This window comes from Phoca vitulina, unplaced genomic scaffold (assembly GCF_004348235.1).
Source record: "Phoca vitulina isolate PV1807 unplaced genomic scaffold, GSC_HSeal_1.0 scaffold8, whole genome shotgun sequence".
In the NCBI taxonomy this organism is placed as follows: domain Eukaryota; kingdom Metazoa; phylum Chordata; class Mammalia; order Carnivora; family Phocidae; genus Phoca; species Phoca vitulina.
Window position 1 is genome coordinate 32,141,979 of NW_022589711.1, and position 16,584 is coordinate 32,158,562.

General features: G+C 38.9%; 1 protein-coding gene across 1 annotated transcript in view; it reads right to left on the reverse strand.

Moving 5' to 3' along the window:
- MYH15 (myosin heavy chain 15) overlaps nucleotides 1-16,584 on the reverse strand; it is a 156,813-nt gene that overhangs the window by 72,440 nt on the left and 67,789 nt on the right. Inside the window, 6 exon segments of the mRNA XM_032406238.1 lie at nucleotides 2,094-2,230; nucleotides 4,172-4,360; nucleotides 5,382-5,624; nucleotides 10,131-10,204; nucleotides 10,207-10,382; nucleotides 14,672-14,829. Of these exon segments, the coding sequence (XP_032262129.1) occupies nucleotides 2,094-2,230; nucleotides 4,172-4,360; nucleotides 5,382-5,624; nucleotides 10,131-10,204; nucleotides 10,207-10,382; nucleotides 14,672-14,829 (977 nt within the window).

Sequence of the window (16,584 nt, forward strand, 5' to 3'; positions counted from 1 at the left end):
TCACTTATTCTAGAAAACTTAACCCGCCATTTTCCCCAAGACCTTTCACCTATATTGTCTTCCAATGATTTTTGTTGTCTTTATTGTGGTAAGAACATTTAACATGAGACCTACCCTCTTAACAAATATTTAAGTGCACAATACAGTAATGCTAACTATAGGTACATTGTTGTACAGCAGATTTCTAGAACTCAGTCATCTTGCATAACTGAAACTTCATACCTGTTAAATAATATCCCTATTTTCCACTCCCTCCAGCCCCTAGCACTCCCCATTCTACTCTGTTTCTACAAGTTTGACTATTTTAGATGTCTCATATAAATACAATCATGAAGTATTTGTTCTTTTATGATTCCCTATTTCACTTAGCATAGTATCCTCCAGGTTCATCTACGGTGTCACATACGGCAGGGTTTCCTTCTTTTTAAAGGCTGAATAATATTCCATTATATGTATACACCACATTTTCTTTATCCATTTATCCATCAGTGGACAGTTATGTTGCTTCTGTGTCTTAGCTATTGTAAATAATGCTGCATCTTCTAGTGGTTAGCCTTGTTTTCACATTTAATTCTTTAATGCAACTGGATTTTGTGTGTGTGAATAGTGCGAGGTAGAAATTTAACTTTCATCTCAGACAATGAATAGCTAATGATCTCAGCACCATTTATTAAGTACTCTATCCAGTCATCACTAATTTGAAATGCCACCTTTATCATGTATTTTTTTATATATACATAGGTCCATTTAGAGAAAAAGTTTTATAGTTAAGGTTGTACCTTTCTAAAAACACAGATTTCTAAAATGCCAGAGCTCTTTGACTTAGGGCCTACAAGGACATGGGGCATCATCTTCACTTTGCTGAGCTGAAACGTCATCTTAAAATTGAATGCTCAGGGACCTCTATCATAGTTTCAAAGTTCCACACATTTATAGGATTACTTATTTCTTTTTTTCCAAACATCTATCAAGTCCACTAACTCCTTAGAATATTAATCAAGCCTGAACATGAGCATGTATCATGGCAACTCATGCACACAGAAAAACCAGAGGCTCATAGCTACTCACTTGACTCTCTTCTCTTCTTCCCTGTAACCCTAGTGAACGACACGTTCCCAGCTTTATCCTGTCCTTACCTCACTCTTGGGCCTCACTGCTTCCCCCTTTTATTTGATCTATTCGCAATAACTTGAAAATCCCTAATGGTTAGAATTAAAGTCTAGCTAAGCAGGGGATGACAAGAGACAAGATGAGAAAGTCCATTTCACTGAGTAGTGAAACTAAACTGAGGGCCCATTTTGCCCTAAGTTCATGTGAGCCGAAAGTTCCACTAATTTTCATTGTTATGTTTTGCTTTAAATTTTAAGATTGGATATTTCTATGGTAAATTAGTTGATAGAAAAGCTATATAAATAACAATGAAGTTATATCTGGCAAACTTTTTTAAAGTGACCAGAGGCCTGTATTGAACTTCACATTAGGGTTTTTTTGTTTGTTTTTATTGGTTTTGTTTTATTATTATTATTATTTACTTTTATTCCAGTGGTTTCATCATGAGTAAAAGAGGTGAGCCTTTTTTTTTTTTTTAAGATTTTATTTATTTATTTGAGAGAGAGAGAATGAGAGATAGAGAGCACGAGAGGCAAGAGGGTCAGAGGAAGAAGCAGACTCCCTGCTGAGCAGGGAGCCCGATGTGGGACTCGATCCCGGGACTCCAGGATCATGACCCGAGATGAAGGCAGTCGCTTAACCAACTGAGCCACCCAGGCGCCCGAGGTGAGCCATTCTTATCTTTGGACTTGTAGCCTCAAATTTCAATAATTCACATCTCACATGCCTTACACCTTTCTTTCCCACCTGCTAGTCAGATACCTTCTCAGTCATATTCTTCTCGATTATGCATTTACTCTCTTTTTACAACCATATAATAAAGTCCAGCAAAAAAAAAAAAAAATCATTTCCTAGGCTTGTTATCTTCCCCTTCAGGTCTTAAGACATCTGTCCCTGGAGTCATGAGGATCAATGACATGAGAGAGCGGTTCCTTCCATCCTAAGGTCTTCCAGAATGTTGCGTCAACAGCAAGGTGGCTTACTTGCTCAGCTTCTCTACCAGTTGTACCTGGCCGCTCTCCAGGTGCTCCATACTCACGCGCTGCAGCTTAAAATCGCCCTCCAGTTTGCTCTTTTCCCTCTCACAGTTCATTCTTGCTTTCCTCTCCTGACCTTCAAGCTGACAAAAGGAGGTATTATTTAGCCAAATAAATTGGTAAAGTTTATACTTCACTAGATGTGTTCATGAACCCTTACCTTCTGAAAAAAGAAAGAAAAATACAAGCACATATTATGTAAATGATGCCCAGCTGTGTAGATATCTTAAATATTGCATGCATTGATAAGACAACAAAAAATCTAGAAATTACAGTGATGAAAGACAACTTTGGAGATTAAGGAGTATGAGCTCTGTCCTAAGAAAGGAAGCAATAATAAAAGCCAGGGAGCCTTTATTTGATTGTTTCTCACTGATGGGAAGCCCACTTCGTCATACGGCAGCTCATTTCATGGGTGGATAAGTCCATTTACTCAGGAGTGCTTCTTCATAAGAAGCCAAAACATTCTCTGTAAATTCTTCCTATGAGTCTAAGCTCAGCTCCCTAGAGCAACACCAAGCAAATCTATCTCCACACAATCATCTATGAATATGAGGCAGCTGTCCTGAATCTCCCAACTCAGTATCACAGACCCTTTCATACACATCTCACATGGCATGACTTCCACACCTATTTTCTAGTCCATAACATTATGTCGGATTCTGGTTCCCCACCGGGGTGGTCAGAACTGTCAAAAGTTCAACAGGTCAACTGAGCACTGTCAACAATATTGAGGTTGGTTTAGCAGGAGGCTAGATAACAGTTACAGTATGGCTATTTGTTCACAGATATATTGAAATGTTTACTTTTCAGCAATAGAAGCTATTTCCTGTAACCAGCAAAATATATGAAATTCAAACAGGAGGAGGAGGGAGAATTTCTGGAAGGAGTGTGTAAAAACCTGAAAGTAGATGAACTCCTGGAGAGAACAAGTGAGTGTGTGTGCGTGCATGCGTGAGAGAGAGAGCGCACTAAAGAGCAAGCAAGCGAGCGAGCAAGCGAGCGAGAGAGTGCACGTGCGAGCACACACATACACAGTAAATCCTCATATTGAGGCTTTGTGAGACACACAATCAGTGGAAATAGGAAGAGAATTGAGACAACTAACAGGTAATAGAGGAAACTGATAGACATGAGGAAAAAGAAGCAAGTAATTCAAATAAAAAACCACACCACCCTTGTCAGCAATTTTATAAAGGCTAAGCTTTTGGAACTAATAAGAGAGTGAACGCATCAGCTCTGGCAGCTGGGGGCGGGAAGGAAGAATGGTGAAGCTACCGTGAAGAGTGGTTTGAAACATCTTTATTTCACGGGGTGTTTGGAGGCAGAACAGGGACACCAGCTTTAGAATCCTACAAGTATTTTCCCAAAGCATAGGTCGAACACAGCTTGTGATTTACATACCTTTCAATTATAAATAAACCTCAACACACCACTGGAGACACAACAGGGCTTTTGAACTAATCTTTCAACACTAGTGTCAAATAGAGAACCAGCATATCTGTCGGGCAAAACACCAGGTTCTGTGGGAGCTATGGGGAAAAACAATCAGTCACTTACAGGGATAACCCTTTATAATTCCTCTCAATGTTCTTCTCCCACTGCCCCGGGTTGTGTGAAGGTTGCATTTAAAAACTGACAGATTACATGCTGGGGCTTCTCTTACACAGAAATGGTTCAGTGTACATCAAGAAACAAACAAACCAGGGATGCCTGGGTGGCTCAGTCGTTAAACGTCTGCCTTCGGCTCAGGTCATGAACCCAGGGTCCTGGGATCGAGCCCCGCATCGGGCTCCCTGCTCAGCAGGAAGCCTGCTTCTCCCTCTCCCCCTACTTATGTTCCCTCTCTCACTGTGTCTCTCTGTCAAATAAATAAATAAAATATTTAGAAAAAAAAGAAATAAACCTCTGTTTCTAAATATTAAAGATACAAGCCATGCTACTAAGTTTTCCCCAAGCTGTCGAGATAAATTAAGTAAAAATCAGAGGTTTGTATACATGCAGACGGCTAACTAGCGAGACACAACACCACCTACCTCATGTACTTGCCGTTCCAATTTCAACTTGGCTTTGCTCAGGCTGCTGAGTTTGTCCTCCTCTGTGAGCAGGTCGTCCAGCGTCTGCTGATGGGCCCCCTGCACGACCTTGGCCACTCTGTTAAGTTTGCTCATATCCTCATTTAGAGACTCCACTTCCTCAGTCAGGTTCTTGACCTGTGGGAAGAAGACAGTGAGAGCAGCATTAGAGTTTCCACTGAGAGGGTGGGCATAATGCTAAGGGCTGTTTCAAGTATAGTCTCAAGAGGAATCCAATGTCATAAAGAACCAAAGTTAGCTAAATTCCCAATATATTTTAAAAACTCTAAATTCACTCTTTCTTACACACACACACACAGACTTAGGGAATGGGGTATTCTGGCAAAGCAGGTATCAGGATAGCTTATTTGATGGCCAGGTTTCAGAGCGTCATATTATTATATAACAAGAACACCACAAAAGGTAGTTTTCTGAGTACTCAGGGGGCACGTAGCAATCTTGTTGTGTCTCAGATCCTGAGCGTGGCAATGAAAGAAGAGTTCCAGCTGTTCAAACATGCAAAAATGGAAGCTGGCTGTATCAGGCCCACATGCTTTTTATGAAAGGGAACCAACGGCCCAAGAGTTGCTATTTAATCGTCTGCCAAAACTACAGTGTCATTCCAGAGACCAGTTGTTTATCAGAGGTTGGATACAGACACCTCAGCTGGTTTCAATCTGTACACAGAGGCACAAGTTAAAACCCTCCACTGAAATGAACGGAATGTCAAAATCTGTAACTGGAATTAACATGACATCTTCAAGGTCGAACTTCAAATAATTAATGACAGAGCTGGGTTTGTCATCCCAAATCACCTTTCAGTAAACTGCATCATGCTCGCTCTCCTTCCAAAAAAGGTACTCAGAGGCCCGATGAAACTATTCTGTTCTTTCTACTAGATTTCGGGTATAATAAGATCGAAACAAGTGAAGATGTTTCCTTTGGAAAATTAAGGGGGGTTCCATAAATTTGAATTGGAAATTTGAATCGGGACAGTACAGTTCATCGGACCCTTCATTTTATGCTGGTTTCGACTCGGACTGCTGTAAAGTTGCAGGCTACCGAGTTCATTCATTTGAGCCGAGCAAGTCTGGTACCGGAACCCGATGGGGGGTGGGATTCGGGCACCCAGGCCTCCCTAACATTATCAAAAAAGTACCTTGTGCTCTGTAGCACGCTTCTCCTTCTGTGACTTCACCAATATTGTTTCCAGGTCATCGATTTCTTTCTTCAACTCAGAACATTCATCTTCGAGCTTCTGCCCCCTGGCAGTCAGCTCGGAATTTATCTCCTCTTCTTCCTCCAACCACGCAGACAGCACCTTGACTCTGGCCTCCAGCTGGATCTTGGATTTAATCAGCGACTCGCACTGCTCTTCAACATTTGCCAGGGTCTCTTGCTCCTGCCATGATGAGGAGAAAATTGTTGCCAACAGCTGGAAATTTATCAGCTAGACGAAAATGCTGCTTAACACATAGCAAAGAGATAATTGCCTGCCCTGTGACCAGCACTTTCACCTGCCTTTCCTCAGCAGATGAAATAAAATTCCCACTTCCCTGATCCTATTGTTGAGAAGTAGAGGAGTTGCTTTGTGCTTGGAGGTGCTTTTGATCTTTCAGGCCATTCAGTAGATTAGATTACCTCTTCTAAAGCACTTAATAGGATCCTGGTGGCCTAAAGGAGCTAACGTGCCTCCAAAAATCAGTGGCGTACTGCTTAACTCACAGCTTCTGGAAGCATCCACATGGGCATAGAGTTTGAGGTTTGATACCTGCTCAGAATACAGTCTTTTAGGAAAGGAATGTTCCCGCAGACACTAGAATATTTATAATATTATTATAAGTGCCCTAATGCACTTGTTTTATATAAACATACATATATATATCTTCAACAGGTAGAATTGTATATTTTTTATTTATAGGCTGAATTTAGAATTCATAAATTTTACTTGCAAGTTACTAACTAGATTTCACTATTATTTCCAATGAAAATCTTTTCCTCAATGATTCTGCCAGTGGTAACTTCCACAAGTTATACAAGTGTAAAATAGTCTTTCCTTTTATCCTTCCAAATATCCTACCTCCAAGTCTCCATTGATTGACCCATTGTTCCTATGTTATGGGTCAAATAAAAAAATGAAGAGGTCAATTGCCTTTTTGCTATAAAAAATGTTTTATAACTTTGAACCTCTCTAATTTGTGTTAGAGGCTAAATAAAACCCCTTCTTTGTGAGCAAGTTCTTAATAAATATAGGTCTCATTGCAACAAAACTTCACATACATCTCCATCTTCCATCTCTAGACCTCATCATCCATCCTTTGCAATATGCCACTCTGGGAAATTTATTATTTTTTAAAGATTTATTTATTTATTTGAGAGTAAAGGGGGTATGCAAGTGGGGGGAGAGGCAGAGAAAGAATCTTCAAGCAGACTCCCCACTGAGCGTGGAGCCAGATGCAGGGCTCTATCCTAGGACCCTGAGATCATGACCTGAACTGAAATCAAGAGCTGGCCGCTCAACCAACTGAGCCAGTCAGGCATCCCCAGCAATTTTTTATTACTTTAGTCACCATACAGCACTACATTAGTTTCTGATGTAGTGTTCCATGATTCATTATTTGCATATAACACCCTGTGCTCATTGCAATACATGCCGTCCTTAATACCTATCACTGGGCTACCCCATCCCTCCACCCCCCTCCCCTCTGAAACCCTCAGTTTGTTTCCTGGAGTCCATAGTCTCTCATGGTTCCTCTCCTACTCTGATTTTCCTCCCTTCACCCCCAGCAATTTATTAACTATCTATTTGCCTGGCTTAAGTTGTTTGGGAGTGCAAACTGGTGTGACCACTCTGAAAAACAGCATGGAGTTTCTCCAAAAAGTTAAAAATAGAACGACCTTACGATCCAGCAATTGCACTACTAGGTATTTACCCAAAGGATACAAAAATATAGATTTGAAGGAGCACAGGTACCCTGGTGTTTATAGCAGCATTATCAACAATAGCCAAATTATGGAACGGGCTCAAATGTCCATCGACTGATGAATGGAAAAAGAAGATGTGGTGTATGGAAAAAGAAGATGTGGTGTGTGTATATATATATATATATATATATATATATAATTATATGTATATATAATGTAAATATATATATATAATGGAATACTACTCAGCAATCAAAAGGAATCTTGCCATTTGCAATGACATGGATGGAGCTAGAGAGTATACTGCTAAGTGAAATAATCAGAAAAAGACAAATACCATATGATTTCACTCCTATGTGGAATTTAAGGAACAAAACAGATGAACATAGAGGAAGGAAAAAAAGAGAGAGGAAAGCAAACCATAAGAGACTCTTAACTATGAGAACAAACTGAGGGTTGCTGGAAGGAGGTGGGTGGGGATGGGCTAGATGGGTGATGTGTATTAAGGAGGGCACTAGTTGTGTTGAGCACTGGGTGTTATATGTAAGTGATGAATCACCACTATATTCTTACTCTTAAAGCCAATAGTACACTATATCTTAACTAGAATTTAAATAAAAATTTGAGGAAAAAAGAGAAGAAAATGGCAAAATTCTAGGCCATTGATTTCTGGCTAACTCTTAAGAATGGACATCTGCCAACAAATGGGGCTCAAAAAGGCACAGATGGGGAAGGCATAGAATAGTAAATCTCCAAAATCACCGAGGACCAAAAGAAAAGGGATAAATTAAAAACAAACAAAAACGTCAAAGCAGGAAGGGTCCATGCAAATCAGAGAAGCTTTCAATGTTTAGGAAATAATGGGAACATTTGATCTTAGTTCACACCAGGTTGACAAGCAGAATGCTTATTTGCTCTATTCCATTCAGTATGTGTACTGGACCGGTCACCGTCACTGAATGGAGAAGACAGTCCAATCGACCATCATTGATCCCTTCATTAAACACGACAGCAGGATTTGGGGGCCAGCTGAGCAATGGTGTGGCAGGTTAACAGTAGGAACATCCCTTCCCTGATAGCAGTTAATAACGTTAATCAGAATGGGTTCACTCAGTTCTGCTGGTATTTTGAGTAAGTGAATGATTTGAAAAGAATCTTTGTTTCTTTGATCCCTACTGTGTTCAGTTGTGTCCCTTAAAAATAAATAATAATAAAATAATGTCGTAGCTCTGTCAACTTTTAAAATCTCAGTTACAATTTAAACTCATCTCAGCCTTCCTGGGTTTGCCCCCATGGGCTTCCATGGGTTTCCATTGTTCCTCATGCTGATCCTTTATCAGGTATCCCAGGCTTTTACCTACCATCCCCTGCACGAGTTGGGTCCATCTCTATCTCCCATATCAGCCTAGGTAGCACTGGCCACTCTCTCTGTTGACAGGAAGAATGATGAAAACTGGGAGGTCAGGTCTCATCCAAAGCTGCCTCTCCCCCAAGCCACACAAAACATGATATTACAAAAAAACAAAAGGTGATTTTCACAGTATGAATTTAAAGTAGGTTTGGAGTGGGGCTCAGGAATTTGTATTTCTAACAAGTATCCCAAGTGAGGCTGAAATACACTAAAATTCTGAAACCAATATTATGTTAACTATGTATCAGAAATATGGGTCTGGGGGCACCTGGGTGGCTCAGTCAGTTAAGCATCTGCCTTCGGTTCAGGTCATGACCCCAGGGTCCTGGGATCAAGCCCGACATGGGGGGGGGGCGGCGCTCAGCGGGAAGCCTGCTTCTCCCTCTCCCACTCCCCCTGCTTGTGTTCCCATTCTCGCTGTGTCTCTCTCTGTCAAATAAATAAATAAAATCTTTTAAAAACAAAAGAAAGAAAAATATGGGCGTGGGTGAAATTCATCTGCAAAATATGGCCATTTGGAACACTGATGAATAGCATAACCCCCAGATAAAAGAATAACTTGGATCAGTCTAAAATTACTAAATTTTCTCTGTTTTCGGTAAGTTCAAAAATCAGGAAAAAATGTTCTATAATTGTATTGTATAAATTGTATTATAAATTGTATATAGTTGTACTGGAACCCAGTATTTTTTAACTTAGCACTGTGGTTAAGTGGGGTGGAGAATATAACAGTGGAGAAAATCTTATCCCTGCCTTTTGGATGTTTGGGGATAAGAGCAGTCCTGGTGATGAGAGAGGAGGAATGTGAAAGGCAGTGAGTAATGGCACACCGGTATCAGATTGGAGATGGAGGCTTGGATGCCAAGGCCAGTCTGGAATCTATAATGCACATATTGCAGGATCTGAAACTTATTCATCAGGGAAGCAACATGATGTTTGTTTAAGACCAATGGTTCTCAATCCTAACTGGATAGCAGAATCACCCATATAGATTATTTGAACCCATGTAGGGCCTGCTTAATCAAAATATCTGACAGTGGGGTCTACACATCTTTCTTTTTATTTTTTTAATGCTTCACCAATAAGTTTGAGGCAAAGCCAATGTTGAGAGCTGCTCTTTTAAGAATTGGACTGATTAGTGAAGTTGATTTGGACTAGGGTAGGGGAAGTAGAGAGACCAAAATCAGGAAAACAACTAGAAGCATACTGCAATAATCCTGAAGATTTCAGTAAAGCTCTTCTCAGGATCTACTAAATCCTGTCTTTTGATTTGCTAATGGATCACACAAAATTTAAATTAAGACTCAGAGCTTCTTGGCTCCCATGATAGATTGTGGTGCTTTTATATAGTTAAAACCCATCTAAGAGTTTGTTCCCTTTTCAAAGACATCCTGCCAATGAAATCACTTCACTATGAAACAGGGTGTCTCCTTAAGTGTTTCCATTGTGTTTGGTGAAATGCTATAGTATTTGAAAAGCACATGCCTCATTTTTCTCGAGTGAACACTGCCTGCAAAACAAGGGACTCTAATTAAAAACTTGATGTGAAGAACAAATGGTGGGGCCACTCACAGCCTGCAGCTGAAGAAGCAGGTCATTCTTTTCCCTAATGAAGGAGAACTGCTTTGCTTTCAGTTCTTCCGAGACTCCGATTTCTCCAAGGTTTTTTGCAGTTGCACACACTCCTCCTTCAGAGCAGCTATCTCCTTTCCCATTCCAGCAGATTTAACAAGAGGCTTGATCTTGAAGAAGAGCCTCATCCAGGGCCAGGTCTTCACAGCCATGAAAACTCTTAGGTTCCGCTGGATCAAAAGAAGTGCATCCCTAAATCAAGAGAGAATAAAGACAAACAAATTAACCCAGACAATAGGAGAGCCATTTTCCCAATTAAGATCCTTAAGAAGCATATCTTTTGAGGAGTCATTAAAATTTCTTATTAGTCTTCAAAGCGCTTCTACATCTGGGCTCTCACTTGATTCTGGCAAAAGCCCTATGAGGGATTTCTGGGGCTAGCAGTATTGTGGGCCAGATGCCCCCAAGATATTCCCACTGCACACATCCTTTCAATGAGAACTGAGCCTGAAAGAGGGTAAGAAAGAAAGAGGGAGCAGAAAACCTTAACGAAAAATCAATGTGTGTATAGCTTGGCCATCTTCATGGAAGGAGGGATCTAGTCTTGGTATTGTAGGGATTTGTATGTTTATATCCACATGGATAAAGAGACAGGCTGAGACTTTCAAAGAACATCACCCTTCATGAAAATAAAAATTAAAAAATTCACCACCGGCACAAAGTGATGTCAAAGAGAAATACATCTGATTTGTTCTGGGCTCAGGGTAAAGAAAAAATTCTACTCCAGGAGGTTTTTTTTATCATGGACCAGCACCACTGGAATGTGTGAGGTTTAAATTATACTATCTGATCAGTGCAGATGTATGTAAAAATTCAGCACCATCATTTTTTACGCTAGTAATAAATACCCTTTGGGCTTTTGGGAAAGGAAAATGCAAATGTGCACTGAAGTAAATACCCTAAAATCAAGCATCAGAGATTCTATTAAAGTTCCTTTAAGATGAGCTTAAGCTTCAAAATTACAAAACACATATAGAAAAAAAATCAACCATCAGTGAGGGTGAGCAACTATAATAAAAAGTTTGATTAACCACCCAAGAATTTCAAACAATTGAACAATCTGGTGGAGACCATAAAATAATTGTTAAAAATTCTTAAAGGCATAGAGGAAAGACTTGAAAAAACAAGAAAGAAATAAGCCATTATGATAAAAGGGCAGAAAGATTTGAAAGAGGACCAAATAAAATATCTAATACTGGAAAATATAGTCATTTAAATCAAACACTCAGTAGGAGAATTAAGCAGCTGATTAGACACATTGAAAAAAATTGTGAATTAATAATAAGTCCAAAGCAAGTGGAAGGAAGGAAAGAATAAAGAAGGGATCAGAAACTAATAAATTAGAATAAAATACAAAATGAGAAAAAGGTGATTTATTAGATAGTCTAAATAAATGTCTGACATAAATGATCAAGGAAAAGGAGAGAAGGCAGAAATAAACAATACTAGAAATAATATTTTAAGAATATAATAATCCAGGATTATGCTTTAGAAATATAATTATAGCTATGATAGAGATTAAAAATCACAATCTAGCAAATTGGAAAATTTAAAAGAAATGTACAATTTTTTTAAAGAAACTCATCTAAACTGATTCCAGAAGAAAGGAAAATCTCAATAGGCCTGCAACTGTTAAATAAATGGAATCAAAATTGTAAAATCTATCAAAAAACCCCATCACCAGATTTACGTGGTTTTACAGGCAAATTTTACTAACCATTCAAGGAACAGATAATCAAAATAAATTGTTTCATGTTTTGAAAACAGGAAACATTCCCCACTTGTTTTATAATGTTGAGGTCATCTTGATCCAAAGTCAGATAATGTAGTAGGAGAAAAAAAATTACCAAACTTACTCATGAACAATGTTGCAAAAATCCTCATGATAATACTATAACCAAATCCGTCATTGTATGAAAAAGATATTTCAAAAAAAAAGTGGGTTTAACATTTTAAAAAATCTATTAATATAATTCAATACACTTATAGGTCAATGGGAAAAAACTATGCAATTATTTCACCAGATGCAGAAAAAGAATTTAACCATTTTCCTGATAAAATAGAATAAATGTCCTCCACACAATATATCATACCTACAAAAAGAAAAATCTACAGTCAACATCTTCTTAAATGGGAAATGCTAGCTTTCCCCAAAGTCAGAAACATGACAAAGTTTGGCAAAAGTTTTTGAAGTCCAAAATACCACAAGTTGGCAACAATATAGAGCAATGGGACTTTTAGACACTTCTGGTGAAGAGTAAATTGGAAAGCATTTTAGCAATATCTCATGAAGTGGTGTGTAGGCCAAAATCTACTAATTCATACCCTAGAGAAAAGCTACTGAAAGTGCGGGCCTCACCAGCTGTTACCCACAAACTCTCAGAGCATGAACCAGCATTTTAAGTAACACTGCCCTCAAGAAACTCCTGCATATGTGCAGGAGCAGACATTTACAAAAATGACACTACAGAGCTGTTCCAAATAGCAAAAAATTATAAATGAGTTAAATTTACTTGAGTTAGAAAATGGATAAATAAATCATGGTGTATTTGTACAATGGAATACTATATAGCGGTTAAAATCCATAATCTAGCACTAGATTTATCAACATTAATAAATTTCAAAAATAGTACTGAATATAAAGAACAAATTTCAGGATAATATATACAGAATATTATTTATGTGAAGACTGAAAACAGGCAAATTCATGTAACCTTTTAAGGATATCTGCCTATCTCCATAGGATTCAGATCAAGGCAGAAATAGACAAGGGGCTTTAATTGTATCTGTTAATTTATTTTTTTTAATGTTGTGAGCAACTACAGAAAAATATGTTAAAGGTATGAAAACATACCTTTATATGTTTTGTATATGAAACATGAATGAAACATGAAATGATAACACAAATTCAGGATCTGGATCAAGGAGAAATACACAAGGGGCTTCAATTTTGTAAATGTTTTTAAATTATGAGTGATTATAGAGAAAATGTTAGGAACTGCTAGACTTTGATGATAAGCTCCATGAGTGTGCATTAGAATATTTTCTGTATTTTTTGTGTGTTTGAAATATTTTATAATAATTGCTTAAAGCCGGGGTGCCTGGGTGGCTCAGTCGGTTAAGCACCTGCCTTCAGCTCAGGTCATGATCCCAGGGTCCTCGTATCAAGCCCTGCATCGGGCTCCCTGCTCAGCCAGGAGCCTGCTTCTCCCTCTGCCCCATCCCCCCACGCCCCCTCCCCCTGCTCGGGCACATGCTCGTGCTCTCTCTCTCTCTCTGTCTGAAATAAATAAATAAAAATCTTTAAAAAATTTAAAAATTAAAAAAAATTGTTTAAAGCCATCCTATGATTTAGAAGGAATGGATAGTAAAGACCTTATTTTACATGGGGCACCTGGGTGGCACAGTTGGTTAAGAGTCTGCCTTCAGCTCAAGTCATGATCTCCAGGTACTGGGATTAAGCCCCGTGTCAGGCTCCCTGCTTCTCCCTCTCCCTCTGCCTCTCCCTCTGCTTGTGCTCTCTGTCTCTCTCTCTTAAATGAATAAATAAAATTTTTTAAAAAGGCCTCATTTCACAGATGAAGGAAGCGAACTATATAGAAATTAAGAGTTTTACCCACATTTACATAACTAGTCCTAGAAGACATGTCTTCTGATCCCCAAACTCCCATCAATTCCCATATCTTACTGAGCATGATGTGAGTCACAGAAGATTCTTTAGGAAAGGTCTCTCTAATACCTTTGATATCACCATGTAATGATCTTTTTCTTCTTCGGAAAAACAGAAGGAATTAACAGATAGTCAATTAAACAAGTTGCACCAAGATCTGTGGACCTCTCTCCAGAAGGTAAACTACACCATAGAAAAAGTAAAAACAAAAACTGCAGAATCTCTTGCTCACGATCCCTTTGTTTGGAGATTTTGCTAGCTCGTTTTCCACAATTCTCTTAAAGAATAGACAAAACCTACACCTTCGTGTCCAAATGTGGTGATAAATGTCCCTAGTGAACCTGCCTGAAATGAAATAAGAGAGTTAGGACTACATATCACTAAGAGTCACAGTTTCTGACCCAGGGGAGGTTGTAAAGTGGTCGGAACACCTCCTCACTCTGCAGCAAATTTCCCTAGAGTTGGCTATGGGATGCATGCAAACCTTTCCAGGTCTGCTCCTGTTAGGAATTGTAGAGTCATGCCACCCTCGGAGATCCAGTCTTCCCTGACTATAAAGAGTTCCTCCAAAGGGAAGCCCAGAAACAATACAAGAAATATCTGAATTATGCTATACTTGGTTATATAAAGCAATAAAAGCCCTTGGTGCTCTGTTTGGTGTTCCAGGATTTAAAAATTTTCAGTGAAGTCCCAGCCTAAGCAGAGGTGGCAGCCCTTTATGCTGACCTATTACAAGATAGTGAGCTAAGGTCGCATTGATTCAGGTACACCGCTCCTTTGGCAGTGGGGGTGTAGGGTAGGCATATCATACCTCTCTTCCAGAATCCTCTGGAACTTGATTCGCATCAGTTTGCCCCGTACTCTGGCTTGGAACAATGTGAAGACTTTAGATAGTCTCTCATCTCTCATTGCTTCCAGTTGTTCCAGAACGCCAGCTTTTAAAAACACCGAAAAGAAATAAGTCAGATGCTAGTTCCACTCATAATGGGTATTCATTACATGTCTCCTGAATGACTGTATGAACAGCTGGTGTATTCATTGGTTGGTTGTCTTTCTTGTTAAGTTTTACTCAATGTGCAAAATGTACACTCTAGAAAGTTTGGTTTTAGAAATCTAAAGTTTGCAAAAATATTTTATTTAATCCTGTGGTTATTTTGGTTCCTTAAGAGCATAGACTGTTCTCCTTATCTGTTAATAGTCTATAGGTTGTCGAGGGAACCTGGTTTAAATTTTCAGACCCAGCCAGGCAGTGCTCTGAAGTGCCAGACAGGGGTCTGCAAACTTTTCTTTTCTTTTTTTTTTTTAAAGATTTTATTTATTTATTTGACAGAGAGAGACACAGCGAGAGAGGGAACACAAGCAGGGGGAGCAGGAGAGGGAGAAGCAGGCTTCCCGCCGAGGCATCATGAACCAAGCCGAAGGCAGATGCTCAACTGACTGAGCCACCCAGGTGCCCCTGCAAACTTTTCTGTAAAAGACCAGATAGAAAATATTTTTGGGCTTTACAGATCACATAGAATTTTCATAGATCTACAGAATCTTCTTCATCTCCTCCTCCTCTTCTTCCTCCTCCCTCTTCTCCTCTTCCTTTTCCCCCTTCTTTTTAAAAAACAACCATTTTAAAATGTCAAGCCATTTTTAACTAATGGGCCATATTAAAAATAGGCCATGGAAATGGCCCTTAGGCCAAAGTTTGCTGATCTCTTCTCTAGAGAAAGTGACTTTGTCTTAGGCAATAAAGAATTCACACAAATACTTTTTGAAGAATTATTAGTAATGGCCAAGACGAGGTGAGTGAGGGGTCACACACAAATTTTAAGGAAGCACTCACTTTCAGGGTTGTATAAGTCAGTACTTACATAACCCTGATAATGAGTACCTTCTTAAACTTTGTGCCTTAGGAGGCTCTCTTGCCTTATGCTAGTCCTAGTCTAGATCAGTAGTATACAGCAAAAATAACTAAGCCCATAGGGAAACAAGGGACCAGTAGAGGAAATCAGCAGAAACAACAAACACCAGAAACAGATTCTCAGGTACTCAAAATGTGGGAGTCAAATAACATTTTATAATCATGTCCTGTGGAGTTCCTTTTTCTGTGAGCTTTTCACCCTAGGCCCTCCAATTCTCTTTCTAATAATTTGGTCCTTCTATGGATGTCAATTAGGAACAACCTGATGTTGACTATCAAATCAAACCAAATCTAGTAGAAGTTTCCCATAATATGTGGATCATATCAAAATCATCTAAGACAAAGCAGAATTTAGCAAACCACATTTAAGGAACTTCACTGTGGATTAATTTTTTGGATAGTGGGGTTGACCTTAACACTTTTAATTATTCATACAGTCTTCTAGAATTAATTCCCTAAAAGAGTACTTGTGGATGAATCCGTTTACACACAGATAAGCAGTTCATTCCAGTAAGTTGATTTACCTTTTTCTAGCTCTGATGTCTATGCACTTTTTTTAGCACACTAAGGTTGATTCAATATTTTATATCTTGGCACAAACTTACTTAGATGAATAATTATAAAAATGTAAATGTAGTCAGGACTGAGGTTTAAGAAGCATTGAGTTTTCTCTCAAATAGCGTTGAAGTCTCCACTTTCAACTGAGCTCTGTATGTGTTATTTGTGGTCACAAGAACTGTAGAATGCCTTATCATTGCACTTTCATGGGTATTTTAAGATACACACTCTTTCCTCCCACTCTTCTCCAAATGCAT